A 16258-nucleotide genomic window follows, 5' to 3' on the forward strand; every position below is an offset into this window, starting at 1 on the left:
AAACGAATTTAGGTTTACGATTTGCTCCAAATAGGGGTGTTTTCCGATCGTGGTATACACTGTCTAATGGATGGCCATCTTCCAAATATCTGCACACAATAATACGAGGATGCTCCGCATTTACTTATCTCCTCCTACGATAATTGTTTTTAGTCGTGTGCAAGCGACTCTACAGCTCCCTATGTCGGTCAGTTGGTCGGTCGGTTGGTCGGTAAACACTAACTTGAGCGACTGCAGCCATGTATATGTCCTTGTTAATAGCTGAGTAAAGCATCATAATGTTGAAAACAGGCCGATTTTCTTTAAAAGGCCATGTACATGGTGGCTGCAGTCGCGTGCTCAAGTTAGTGTTTACCGACCGACCAACCGACCGACCGACCGAAAAACCGACCGACATAGTGAACTGTAACAAAATACTATTTTGATAGATTTAATATAGGCCTACGTTTATACAAACTTTTATACAAATGCATTGATTTGTGATGATTGGAACATTCCAAATTATTGGGTTTAACACAAGTAGGTAAATTTATGGACCATTAGAGGACGTTTAGACGTTTAGACATAGTATTGCAATACTTTGACAATACTGTTAATACGTATTAACCACTTTCGCCATTTTAATCGCAAATGTCTTACTGTGAGTGTGGGTACTGTTAGATATAATATAAACATATAATACAAATAAACTGTATTACTGTAAGTGTGGGTAGGCCCTACTGTTAGATATAAACACATAATACACAAATAAACTTTATTATTGACAGTTGCTTCTCAACGTTTGTATTAATTAATAATTACAAAAAATATAAACATCGTAGTGGTGTATCGTTACATGTACTATTTCAATCGACTATGACAGTTACAGTTGTAACGAAGCATTAAATCGCAAATGTTTTTACTGTATTTAGTGGTATATTTTTTATAGGCATATAAAACTTGAACAAAATATTTCGTTGCTGAGTGGATAAATAATATAATATTTAAAAATTGTTCCTCTTTGTACCTATCCTCTTCCCTCCCTCAACCATGTTACATACAAAACACAAATTGGGTTTGTTTAAATGAGTCCAAATCCTAAATTTGAACTCATTTTGTGACAAGTTTCTCTTTCGGAAGTAATTCCCAGGGTGCTAATTTTAGTTGACTACATAACTCATCGTATCCATTTATTCGTTTCTGTAAATGACAATGTATTATAGTCCTGCATTTGAAATCGCCAGTTTTTTTACGCTGAAATTACTGTGTATTCGAGAACCATCTGTGGGCACGACCTAGATGGTACGCGAGCGAAGCAAGCGTACCATCTAGGTCATAATTTTTAGTTCTAGTTTTACTAGTTTACCTATAGTCACATAATTTTACTATTTTTACTAATCGTATAATTTTATTAGTTTTAATAGTCACATATTTTTACTAGTCGCAGAGTTTGACTAGTTTTAATAGTCACATAGTTTTACTAGTCACAGAGTTTTACTAGTTTTAATAGTCACATATAGTTTTACTAGTCAGAGTTTTACTAGTTTTAATAGTCACATATAGTTTTACTAGTCAGAGTTTTACTAGTTTTAATAGTCACATAGCATTACTAGTCACAGAGTTGTTTTAGTTCCTAGATGAACGGTTTTTATTATGTATGTTCAACAGGTGAATACTGAATTAATGTTAATACAATGTTTAACACAGGATTAATACAATTTACGCCTACGTTATACCATAGTATTAATGTTTATTCCCTAAATTGTTTACGTCATGTTTGGATGATGATAATAGAATGTTGTTACAATAAATTCTGCTTGCTTTCGCTTGATTGCTTTCGTTCATTAGGCAGGTCTACAACGTACATATAGTACATATAAACATTTATCTATATATTATTTTTAGTATGCTTTTGTTCACCTATGTATTACCATCTTCTGACTATAATAGTAGAGTAAAGATACAGATACAGATTCATTTATTGTCCAAAATATTAATGGAAATTACAGTGCTCATAAACCTTGGCTTGCCTAAAATAAATAAAGAAGGACTCCGACACACAAGAAATCGAGTTAAGGCCCATTTACACTAGGACGATAACGATCGACGATAAATAAATAAAGATACATTTTTATAAGGCCTACATAAAGCAAACAAATAAAATAGAAAGATTATTACAAACAATCACGATCTTTATCATGACGTCATTATGATTAGACGTGTTAAAATATCATTTTCAAAATATCATTTTCATCAAAGGAAGCATAGACGGTCATTTTATAGTTATTAGGATGAAAACTTATTAGATTTCTTTTGTTTTATGTATGAAAAGTGCAAATCTATTTATCGTCGATCGTTATCGTCCTAGTGTAAATGGACCTTTACAAAAAGCAAATTCTAAAAGATATATTATATAGTACATATAATAGTTTACAAAAAAACGCAAAATAATAAGAATATATTTATATATTCCAAACGATAAAGAAGAATAAGCTAATTAAGTATAATAATAAGTATACCGTACTTAAAAACGTCAACATTGTCACGAAGAAGCAATTTTCCGTGTTCTATCATAATAGTACCCACTTTCTAATTACGGTATAATCGATCGATGTAAAAATGTAAATGTAAGCAGTATTGTCGACTGGATTGTGGATTGTGGAGTATATAGTCAAGAACTCGTTATTGCTTTGTCCGTGTCTCCATGTTATTATCAGCTATTGTCTTTTAAATGCACACTCAAATGCAGAACACGTTCGTTGCCGTCGCATACATTAGTCGTCATAGCGACGTTGATATAATTATTACTGAAGCATTTGTTCCTTCAAACAATATTTTTCCACTGGTTATGAAGGACAAGGGAAATAATATATTTAGAAATTATAATGTATACTATTATTGAAGAAATGCCGTAATCCACTGCTGGTTAATGAGTTAAGTTTGTTTTCAATATAGATGGATTTTTTAGGCGTTATTGTCATAACCACTGTGTATGATTACTCCAAAACCTTGGTAAATAAGGGCATGTGATAAATAATCAACAAAATATAGTTAATTTATATAATATTTAAAAAATATTATATAGTTTGATTTGTATTACTGTTAAATACGTTTATCCAACATTATTTTAATGCGGTTTGTTGAGAATGAGTGTTTTGAAAAAAAAAAACAATCAAAACACACTGTTGTTTTGATATTTGACCCCACAAGACAACTTTCAAACGATTAGACCACAAATTTGAGTGTTGGTGTTTTACACTGTCATTAGATTTCCATTAATCACAGTAATAACAACAGTAAAAAAAAACTAGAATTTAATTCGTCACTTTGACGAATTATAGGTGATCATTTTTATTATTTTATTGACATTAATATTTTTTAAACATGCACGTATTTTAAAATACAATCAGAAAATGTTGATGTATGCCATCCTATTATACGGTTATACTATAGTGCTGTGCCTATTATATGCCATATACATTATGTACAGTATATACTGTATATCTATATACAGTGTAGCATTGGTGAAATTACGGACACACATCATGTTCTAATTTTTCGGCACTGATGACATTATGAAAATAAACTTGTGGATTACAATATCGAAAGATAATGAATTGAGCAATAAAATATAACAATTGGAAGAAAATTTGGCACGTAGAAGGGCGGTGCGCGCTCTTTAAAAATTGTATAACTTTGACGAAAGAGATGAAAAAACTACTTTTTAACTTCAACTGGCCATATGATAACGTCACAACATCCGATAGGCTTAATTTCTATAATAATTCATATCTACATTTCACCAGCTCTCATAATAAGTTATAAACATCAAGGTCAACTTTAATTCAGAAGAGCTGTAAGGTATTCAAGTATACCTTGTAGGTGAAATTACGTAACCACCGTTATTTAAATTTTAAGACGTGATGACATCATCCAAATGAAAATATTGGCAACTCATAAGTAACATAATTGGTTGAGGTAGAATATATTAAAAATTTAAAGAAAATCGATCACAGATAAGCGAGTTGCGCTCTGTTGAATATGGTGGTCCATTACAAAATGGGAAAAAACCCTATTTTAAAAATTAATGTGGCCAAATGATGACGTCATACCATTTTGTACGTCTAATGTGTATATACATTTATATCTACAACTCATTGGCTTCCAGAATAAGTTAAAAAAATTGGGGGTCATCGTGCATTCTGAAGAGTTATATTAATTTTAAAAAGGCCTTATTTTTTACCATTTTTAGCACTTTTGTACAATTAATGTGCGCATTTTGTCATTTTTAACCTGCTCGTATAGCGTTATTTTAAGTCGGAACAGACTCAAATTTGGTGAATGTACTAAGGATGGTGAGTAGAATACGATTTGTAAAAAAAATTCATATTTTTTACGCATTTTAAGAATTGCGCACGCAAAAACGCATTTTTGCGCAGTAATTTTTTGAAACACGCAAATGGCCTAACTCATGCTCTAAATTGATCAAAACTTAATTTGGAGCTTTTTAAATTTTTAACGCGCAATTTCACGTGCATGACCTTGAAAAATGTAAGTTTTTATTTGTTAATATTTTTATCCTTCACCTGAAGTTTACGTATAGTGAATTTTATTGATATGTGATAAAGAGTTATGGAGATATGATTGATAGTGTGATTTCACAAAATCGCGTATTAATGACGTCACGGTTGAGTGATCACGCTGAAAAGCTTATTATGGCTAAGTTAAAGTATTTGAAAGACATTGTGAAATTTTTGTGATCATTGTTATTCAACTTTTTGAGATAATTGCTAAACAAAAGTGTACAGAAAGAAGAAGAAGAAGAAGAATAATAACTAGAATTTAATTCGTCACTTTGACGAATTATAGGTGATCATTTTTATAATTTTATTTACATTAATATTTTTTAAACATGCACGTATGTTAACATACAATTGGAAAATGTTGATGTATGCCATCCTATTATACGGTTATACTAATAGTGCTGTGCCTATTATATGCCATATACATTATGTACAGAATATACTGTATATCTATATACAGTGTAGCATTGGTGAAATTACGGACACACATCATGTTCTAATTTTTCGGCACTGATGACATCAAAATAAACTTGTGGATAACAATATCGAAAGATAATTAATTGAGCAATAAAATATAACAATTGGAAGAAAATTTGGCACGTAGAAGGGCGGTGCGCGCACTTTAAAAATTGTATAACTTTGACGAAAGAGATGAAAAAACTACTTTTTAACTTCAACTGGCCATATGATAACGTCACAACATCCGATAGGCTTAATTTTTATAATAATTCATATCTAAATTTCACCAGCTCTCATAATAAGTTATAAACATCAAGGTCAACTTTAATTCAGAAGAGCCGTAAGTTATTCAAGTATACCTTGTAGGTGAAATTACGTAACCACCGTTATTTAAATTTTAAGACGTGATGACATCATCCAAATGAAAATATTGGCAACTCATAAGTAACATAATTGGTTGAGGTAGAATATATTAAAAATTTAAAGAAAATCGATCACAGATAAGCGAGTTGCGCTCTGTTGAATATGGTGGTCCATTACAAAAGGGGAAAAAACCCTATTTTAAAAATTCATGTGGCCAAATGATGACGTCATACCATTTTGTACGTCTAATGTGTATATACATTTATATCTACAACTCATTGGCTTCCAGAATAAGTTAAAAAAATTGGGGGTCATCGTGCATTCTGAAGAGTTATATTAATTTTAAAAAGGCCTTATTTTTTACTATTTTTAGCACTTTTGTACAATTAATGTGCGCATTTTGTCATTTTTAACCTGCTCGTATAGCGTTATTTTAAGTCGGAACAGACTCAAATTTGGTGAATGTACTAAGGATGGTGAGTAGAATACGATTTGTAAAAAAAATTCATATTTTTTACGCATTTTAAGAATTGCGCACGCAAAAACGCATTTTTGCGCAGTAATTTTTTGAAACACGCAAATGGCCTAACTCATGCTCTAAATTGATCAAAACTTAATTTGGAGCTTTTTAAATTTTTAACGCGCAATTTCACGTGCATGACCTTGAAAAATGTAAGTTTTTATTTGTTAATATTTTTACCCTTCACCTGAAGTTTACGTATAGTGAATTTTATTGATATGTGATAAAGAGTTATGGAGATATGATTGATAGTGTGATTTCACAAAATCGCGTATTAATGACGTCACGGTTGAGTGATCACGCTGAAAAGCTTATTATGGCTAAGTTAAAGTATTTGAAAGACATTGTGAAATTTTTGTGATCATTGTTATTCAACTTTTTTAGATAATTGCTAAACAAAAGTGTACAGAAAGAAGAATAATAATAACAACTAGAATTTAATTCGTCACTTTGACGAATTATAGGTGATCATTTTTATAATTTTATTTACATTAATATTTTTTAAACATGCACGTATGTTAAAATACAATCAGAAAATGTTGATGTATGCCATCCTATTATACGGTTATACTATAGTGCTGTGCCTATTATATGCCATATACATTATGTACAGTATATACTGTATATCTATATACAGTTAGCATTGGTGAAATTACGGACACACATCATGTTCTAATTTTTCGGCACTGATGACATCAAAATAAACTTGTGGATAACAATATCGAAAGATAATGAATTGAGCAATAAAATATAACAATTGGAAGAAAATTTGGCACGTAGAAGGGCGGTGCGCGCTCTTTAAAAATTGTATAACTTTGACGAAAGAGATGAAAAAACTACTTTTTAACTTCAACTGGCCATATGATAACGTCACAACATCCGATAGGCTTAATTTTTATAATAATTCATATCTACATTTCACCAGCTCTCATAATAAGTTATAAACATCAAGGTCAACTTTAATTCAGAAGAGCCGTAAGTTATTCAAGTATACCTTGTAGGTGAAATTACGTAACCACCGTTATTTAAATTTTAAGACGTGATGACATCATCCAAATGAAAATATTGGCAACTCATAAGTAACATAATTGGTTGAGGTAGAATATATTAAAAATTTAAAGAAAATCGATCACAGATAAGCGAGTTGCGCTCTGTTGAATATGGTGGTCCATTACAAAAGGGGAAAAAACCCTATTTTAAAAATTCATGTGGCCAAATGATGACGTCATACCATTTTGTACGTCTAATGTGTATATACATTTATATCTACAACTCATTGGCTTCCAGAATAAGTTAAAAAAATTGGGGGTCATCGTGCATTCTGAAGAGTTATATTAATTTTAAAAAGGCCTTATTTTTTACTATTTTTAGCACTTTTCTACAATTAATGTGCGCATTTTGTCATTTTTAACCTGCTCGTATAGCGTTATTTTAAGTCGGAACAGACTCAAATTTGGTGAATGTACTAAGGATGGTGAGTAGAATACGATTTGTAAAAAAAATTCATATTTTTTACGCATTTTAAGAATTGCGCACGCAAAAACGCATTTTTGCGCAGTAATTTTTTGAAACACGCAAATGGCCTAACTCATGCTCTAAATTGATCAAAACTTAATTTGGAGCTTTTTAAATTTTTAACGCGCAATTTCACGTGCATGACCTTGAAAAATGTAAGTTTTTATTTGTTAATATTTTTACCCTTCACCTGAAGTTTACGTATAGTGAATTTTATTGATATGTGATAAAGAGTTATGGAGATATGATTGATAGTGTGATTTCACAAAATCGCGTATTAATGACGTCACGGTTGAGTGATCACGCTGAAAAGCTTATTATGGCTAAGTTAAAGTATTTGAAAGACATTGTGAAATTTTTGTGATCATTGTTATTCAACTTTTTTAGATAATTGCTAAACAAAAGTGTACAGAAAGAAGAATAATAATAACAACTAGAATTTAATTCGTCACTTTGACGAATTATAGGTGATCATTTTTATAATTTTATTTACATTAATATTTTTTAAACATGCACGTATGTTAAAATACAATCAGAAAATGTTGATGTATGCCATCCTATTATACGGTTATACTATAGTGCTGTGCCTATTATATGCCATATACATTATGTACAGTATATACTGTATATCTATATACAGTGTAGCATTAGTGAAACTACGGACACACATCATGTTCTAATTTTTTGGCACTGATGACATTATCAAAATAAACTTGTGGATAACAATATCGAAAGATAAAGAATTGAGCAATGAAATATAACAATTGGAAGAAAATTTGGCACGTAGAAGCGTGGTGCGCGCTCTTTAAAATTTGTATAACTTTGACGAAAGAGATGAAAAAATTGCTTTTTAATTTAAACTGGCCATATGATAACGTCACAAGATCCGATAGGCCTAATTTTTATATTAATTCATATCTACATTTAACCAGCTCTCATAATAAGTTATAAACATCAAGGTCAACTTTAATTCAGAAGAGCTGTAAGGTATCCAAATATACGTTGTAGGTGAAATTATGTAACCACAGTTAATCAAATTTTAAGACATGATGACGTCATCAAAATGAAAATATTGGCAACTCATGAGTAACATAATTGGTTGAGGTAGAATATATTAAAAATTAAAGGAAAATCGATCACAGATAAGCGAGTTGCGCTCTGTTGAATATGGTGGTCTATGACAAAAGGGGAAAATCTCCTATTTAAAAATTCATGTGGCCAAATGATGACGTCATACCATTTTGTACGTCTAATGTGTATATACATTTATATCTACAACTCATTGGCTTCCATAATAAGTTAACAAAATTGGGGGTCACCGTGCATTCTGAAGAATTATTTTCATTTTAAAAATTCCTTATTTTTTACCATTTTTAGCACTTTTGTACAATTAATGTGCGCATTTTGTCATTTTTAACGTGCTCGTATAGCACTATTTTAAGTCGAAATGGACTCAAATTTGGTGGATGTACCAAGGAAGATGAGTAGAATGCAGTTTGTACAAAAAAATTGTATTTGTTACGCTTTCTATGTACGCACGCGCAAAAACGTGTTTTTGCGCAGTAATTTTTTAAAACACGCAAATGGCCTAATTCATGCTCTAAATTGATCAAAACGTAATTTTGAGCTTTTTTAATTTTTAACGCGCGATTTCACGCGCATGATCCTACGAGCGCGTGCGTTTTTATTTGCTAATATTTTTACCCTTGGCCTAAAGTTTACGTGTAGTGAATTTCATTAATATGTGATAATGAATTATGGAGATATGATTGATAATGCGATTTCACAAAATGGCGTATAAATGACGTCACGGATGAGTGATCACGCTCAAAAGCTTATTAGAACTAAGTTAGAGTATTTCAAAGACATTGTGAAATTTTTGTTATCATTGCTATTCAACTTTTTGAGATATTTGTTAAACAAAATCTGTACAGAAAGAAATTGTGAAGAAAAATTTTTTTTATATATAAAAACAATTTCACACTAGAATTTAATTCGTCACTTTGACGAATTATAGGTGATCATTTTTATCATTTTATTGACATTAATATTTTTTAAACATGCACGTATGTTAACATACAATCGGAAAATGTTGATGTATGCCATCCTATTATACGCTATAGTACTGAGTTGTGCCTATTATATGCCATATATATACATTATGTACAGTATATACTGTATATCTATATACAGTGTAGCATTAGTGAAACTACGAACACACATCATGTTCTAATTTTTTGGCACTGATGACATTATCAAAATAAACTTGTGGATAACAATATCGAAAGATAAAGAATTGAGCAATGAAATATAACAATTGGAAGAAAATTTGGCACGTAGAAGCGCGGTGCGCGCTCTTTAAAATTTGTATAACTTTGACGAAAGAGATGAAAAAATTGCTTTTTAATTTAAACTGGCCATATGATAACGTCACAAGATCCGATAGGCCTAATTTTTATATTAATTCATATCTACATTTAACCAGCTCTCATAATAAGTTATAAACATCAAGGTCAACTTTAATTCAGAAGAGCTGTAAGGTATCCAAATATACGTTGTAGGTGAAATTATGTAACCACAGTTAATCAAATTTTAAGACATGATGACGTCATCAAAATGAAAATATTGGCAACTCATGAGTAACATAATTGGTTGAGGTAGAATATATTAAAAATTTAAAGAAAATCGATCACAGATAAGCGAGTTGCGCTCTGTTGAATATGGTGGTCCATTACAAAAGGGGAAAAAACCCTATTTTAAAAATTCATGTGGCCAAATGATGACGTCATACCATTTTGTACGTCTAATGTGTATATACATTTATATCTACAACTCATTGGCTTCCAGAATAAGTTAAAAAAATTGGGGGTCATCGTGCATTCTGAAGAGTTATATTAATTTTAAAAAGGCCTTATTTTTTACTATTTTTAGCACTTTTCTACAATTAATGTGCGCATTTTGTCATTTTTAACCTGCTCGTATAGCGTTATTTTAAGTCGGAACAGACTCAAATTTGGTGAATGTACTAAGGATGGTGAGTAGAATACGATTTGTAAAAAAAATTCATATTTTTTACGCACTTTAAGAATTGCGCACGCAAAAACGCATTTTTGCGCAGTAATTTTTTGAAACACGCAAATGGCCTAACTCATGCTCTAAATTGATCAAAACTTAATTTGGAGCTTTTTAAATTTTTAACGCGCAATTTCACGTGCATGACCTTGAAAAATGTAAGTTTTTATTTGTTAATATTTTTATCCTTCACCTGAAGTTTACGTATAGTGAATTTTATTGATATGTGATAAAGAGTTATGGAGATATGATTGATAGTGTGATTTCACAAAATCGCGTATTAATGACGTCACGGTTGAGTGATCACGCTGAAAAGCTTATTATGGCTAAGTTAAAGTATTTGAAAGACATTGTGAAATTTTTGTGATCATTGTTATTCAACTTTTTGAGATAATTGCTAAACAAAAGTGTACAGAAAGAATAATAATAATAACAATAATAAAGATTTTGTACAATAACAATAGGTGATCATTTTATTCTAAATGATCACCTAATAAAGATTTCATACAATAACAATAGGTGATCATTTTATTCTAAATGATCACCTAATAAAGATTTCATACAATAACAATAGGTGATCATTTTATTCTAAATGATCACCTAATAATAACAATAACTAGAATTTAATTCGTCACTTTGACGAATTATAGGTGATCATTTTTATCATTTTACTGAAATTAATTTTTTTAAAACATGCACGTACGTTAACATACGATCGGAAAATGTTGATGTATGCCATCCTATTATATGCTTATAGTGCTGAGTTGTGCCTATATGCCATATACAATATGTACAGTATATACTGTATATCTATATACAGTGTAGCATAGGTGAAATTACGGGACACACATGTTCTAATTTTTTGGCATGATGACGTTATCAAACTAAACTTTAAGATGACAATTTCGAAAGATAATTAATTGAGCAAAAAAATATAAGATTTGGAAAAAAATTTGGCACGTAGAAGCGCTGTGCGCGCTCTTTGAATTGTGTATAACTTTGACGAAAAATATGAAAAAACTACTTTTTCACTTCAACTGGCCATATGTTAACGTCACAACATCCGATAGGCTTAATTTTTATATGAATTAATATCTACATTTCATCAGCTTTCATAATAAATTATAATCATCAAGGTAACCTTCAATTCTGAAGAGCTGTAAGATATTCAAATTTACTGCGAAGGTGAAATTACACGGCCTACGTTATTCAAGTTTTTACGCGTGATGACGTCATTAAAATGAAGATAGTGTCAACTCATGATAAAGATAATTAATTAAGCAAGCACATACTGAAAGTTGTGCGAAATTCGAGCACACATAACCAAGATGCGCTCTGTTGAATGTGATAATCTACACAAAAAGATAACAAATCCTAATTTTTAAATTCAAGTGGCCATTTGATGACGTCAAAACATTTTGTACGTAAAATGTGTACATGAATTCATATCTACAACTCAATGGCTTCCAGAATAAGTTAAAAAAATCGGGGGTCATCTTGCATTCTGAAGAATTATTTTCATTTTAAAAAAGACCTATTTTTCACAATTTTCAGAACTTTTGTAAAATTAATGTGCGCATTTTGTCATTTTTAACGTGCTCGTATAGCGTTATTTTAAGTCGGAACTGACTCAAATTTGGTGAATGTACTAAGGATGGTGAGTAGAATGAGATTTGTAAAAAAAATTCATGTTTTTTACGCTTTTTAAGTATCGCGCGCGCAAAAACGCATTTTTGCGCAGTAATTTTTTGAAACACGCAAATGGCCTAATTCATGCTCTAAATTGATCAAAACTTAATTTTGAGCGTTTTAAATTTTTAACGCGCGATATCACGCGCATGAACCTACGTGCGCGTGCGTTTTTATTTGCTAATATTTTTACCCTTGATCTGAAGTTTACGTGTAGTGAATTTCATTATTATGTGATAATGAATTATGGAGATATGATTGATAATGTGATTTCGCAAAATGGCGTATAAATGTCGTCACGGATGAGTGATCACACTGGAAAGCTTATTAGGATTAAGTTATATTATTTGAAAGATATTCTGAAATTTTTGTAATCATTGACATTAAACTTTTTGAGATAATTGTTACACAAAATAGTGTACAGAAACAATAAAAAGAAAAAAAAAAAAATAATAACTAGAATTTAATTCGTCACTTTGACGAATTATAGGTGATCATTTTTATCATTTTACTGAAATTATTTTTTTTTAAACATGCACGTACGTTAACATACGATCGGAAAAAGTTGATGTATGCCATCCTATTATATGCTTATAGTGCTGAGTTGTGCCTATATGCCATATACAATATGTACAGTATATACTGTATATCTATATACAGTGTAGCATAGGTGAATTTACGGGACACACATGTTCTAATTTTTTTGGCATGATGACGTTATCAAACTAAACTTTAAGATGACAATTTCGAAAGATAATTAATTGAGCAAAAAAATATAAGATTTTGAAAAAAATTTGGCACGTAGAAGCGCTGTGCGCGCTCTTTGAATTGTGTGTAACTTTGACAAAAAATATGAAAAAACTACTTTTTCACTTCAACTGGCCATATGTTAACGTCACAACATCCGATAGGCTTAATTTTTATATGAATTAATATCTACATTTCATCAGCTTTCATAATAAATTATAATCATCAAGGTAACCTTCAATTCTGAAGAGCTGTAAGATATTCAAATTTACTGCGAAGGTGAAATTACACGGCCTACGTTATTCAAGTTTTTACGCGTGATGACGTCATTAAAATAAAAATAGTGTCAACTCATGATAAAGATAATTAATTAAGCAAGCACATACTGAAATTTGTGCGAAATTCGAGCACACATAACCAAGATGCGCTCTGTTGAATGTGATAATCTACACAAAAAGATAACAAATCCTAATTTTTAAATTCAAGTGGCCATTTGATGACGTCAAAACATTTTGTACGTAAAATGTGTACATGAATTCATATCTACAACTCAATGGCTTCCAGAATAAGTTAAAAAAATCGGGGGTCATCTTGCATTCTGAAGAATTATTTTCATTTTAAAAAAGACCTATTTTTCACCATTTTCAGAACTTTTGTAAAATTAATGTGCGCATTTTGTCATTTTTAACGTGCTCGTATAGCGTTATTTTAAGTCGGAACTGACTCAAATTTGGTGAATGTACTAAGGATGGTGAGTAGAATGAGATTTGTAAAAAAAAATCATATTTTTTACGCTTTTTAAGTATCGCGCGCGCAAAAACGCATTTCTGCGCAGTAATTTTTTGAAACATGCAAATGGCCTAATTCATGCTCTAAATTGATCAAAACTTAATTTTGAGCGTTTTAAATTTGTAACGCGCGATTTCACGCGCATGACCCTACGTGCGCGTGCGTTTTTATTTGCTAATATTTTTACCCTTGATCTGAAGTTTACGTGTAGTGAATTTCATTAATATGTGATAATGAATTATGGAGATATGATTGATAATGTGATTTCGCAAAATGGCGTATAAATGTCGTCACGGATGAGTGATCACGCTGGAAAGCTTATTAGGATTAAGTTATATTATTTGAAAGATATTCTGAAATTTTGGTAATCATTGACATTAAACTTTTTGAGATAATTGTTACACAAAATAGTGTACAGAAACAATAAAAAGAAAAAAAATAATAAAGATTTTATACAATAACAATAGGTGATCATTTAGAATTCTAAATGATCACCTAATAAAGATTTTATACAATAACAATAGGTGATCATTTTATTCTAAATGATCACCTAATAAAGATTTTGTACAATAACAATAGGTGATCATTTTATTCTAAATGATCACCTAATTATTTTCCAATTGAAATATTAGTTTGTATTTAAAAAAATCGTATATTGAATTAAATATAAGTAAAAGTAAACAAAACTGACAGTAACCAACTTTACGGAAGAAGACGAGACATTCTATATACTTCACAACACAACGTATGAGTTTAGATAGATAATTATAATTACTCTTGTCTTATGATAATTGTTTATTATTGTTTCAGCTCCTGCCGAAGCCGTAGAAATGGAAGCGAGCGCAACCGTAGAAGATTCGACAACCTACTACGGAATTGGAGATGAAGTAAAGACAGACTTCTTGGTGAACACTACTGGATTGAACGCGGGAACAGGTTTTAAAGTCACCCTTACAGCTGAGAACATGGAGGTAGCGAACTAAATAAAAAATACATATATATCATCATTATACTATCTATTCCATAGATTTCTACTGTTATTCCAAATCTTTTAAATATATTTAATAATAATTTAGCAATTAACTAATTACCAACCAATAGTTACAGGGGTACTGGTTTATGTAGTGCGTTTCTGGTGTTTTCCATTTTTGTTTTGTTGTTCACAGTTCGAAAATAATTAGGTGATCATTTAGAATAAAATGATCACCTATTGTTATTGTATGAAATCTTTATTGGTTATCCGCAACGAAGTTGCTGATAACCTCTTGTGATTGTACGAAATCATCAACATCAACATCATCTTTTTATTAGTTATCCGCATTCAGCGGATAACTCCTTGTAACTGTCCTGTTTCATCATCTTTTTTTTTTTTTTTCTGTATTCTTCTTTCTTTCTGTCATTTTTGTGTCACACGTAACTCAAAAACGTGTAAACATAACATTTTATAACTTTGTCAACATGTGGGCATTCACGTGAAGTTGTGCACCTGCTATTGTGAATGACGTCAGAGTTGCGCAACGTGACTTACGCGCGTTTTTATGAATTTCGCGTATTTAACATAGATCGAAAACCATATAACATTTTAATTTGAAACTTAGAAAAAGTTTAAGTTATATCTTGCGCTAACTGACTGTGGGAAAAAAATGACATGTTTCACACAAAGTTACGCGTGCACGCGCGTTTGAAATTTCAAAATGCGAAAAATCAATTTCTAATCAACTTTCTACGTGTTTCATGTCATTTTGAGCATGTAAAAAATTCCCACGCGCGCGCATTTTTTTACGCGCGCGGTGCGCACGTAGCGTTGAAAACAATTTTTTTCTCGTGATTTTTGTTTTTCCAGCCTTTTCTAGTAATTTTACCAGCTTTTGAACAATTTCGATATAAAATTACGTCATACGGGCACGTCGAATTGGATAATTTACGTGCATTTTTTATTAAAAAGTTCAAAAAATCGTCAAAATTTGTCAAAATTATGCCCTTTTTTAAACAGTCGTAGTTCCTAAACTAAACGGTGAAAGTTATTTTTTTTGCATATTCTGGAAGTTGATGAGTTTTAGATTTTGGATCATGCGTTAATATGGCTAACCGGACATTGTGACGTCACCGTATGGCCACGCGAATATAAAATATAGGATTTTTGTATCTTTCATCATAGCGCATGACATTTAATAGACCGCATCTCCAATTATCTGTTTTCCATTTTTACCTAAATTTGTATATTATCTAGGTCAATCAACTATCTTTCGCATGAGTTAAAAATATTTTAATTTTTATGACGTCATCATGTCTAAAAATGTAAATAATGTGGGTCACTTATTTTCATCTTTACAGTAAATTTCAATCTGTTATAGCTCGTCAGAATAAAACGTGATAATCATGATTAAAACGTTTTCTGGAAGCTATTGGATTGTAGATACGAATTCATGTGAACATTTTGCCAATCGGATGTTGTGACGTCATCATATGGCCAGTTGAATAAAAAAAATCGTATTTTCATATTTTGCGTAATAGTTCATCACATTTAAAAGGGCGCGCATCT

At 30.9% G+C, this 16258-nt stretch overlaps 2 protein-coding genes across 2 annotated transcripts in view; one reads left to right on the forward strand and one right to left on the reverse strand.

The window, feature by feature from the left end:
• The window catches only part of LOC144856384 (caveolin-3-like), a 156942-nt gene that overhangs the window by 16042 nt on the left and 124642 nt on the right, over nucleotides 1-16258 (reverse strand). The gene's annotated exons all lie outside the window — the stretch shown is intronic.
• The window catches only part of LOC144856351 (uncharacterized), a 49933-nt gene that overhangs the window by 532 nt on the left and 33143 nt on the right, over nucleotides 1-16258 (forward strand). The window contains exon 2 of the mRNA XM_078714339.1: nucleotides 14527-14687. Within this exon, the coding sequence (XP_078570465.1) occupies nucleotides 14527-14687 (161 nt within the window). The remainder of the gene's footprint in view (nucleotides 1-14526; nucleotides 14688-16258) is intronic.

Source organism: Antedon bifida, chromosome 11 (genome assembly GCF_963402885.1).
Source record: "Antedon bifida chromosome 11, ecAntBifi1.1, whole genome shotgun sequence".
NCBI classification, from domain to species: Eukaryota; Metazoa; Echinodermata; class Crinoidea; order Comatulida; family Antedonidae; genus Antedon; species Antedon bifida.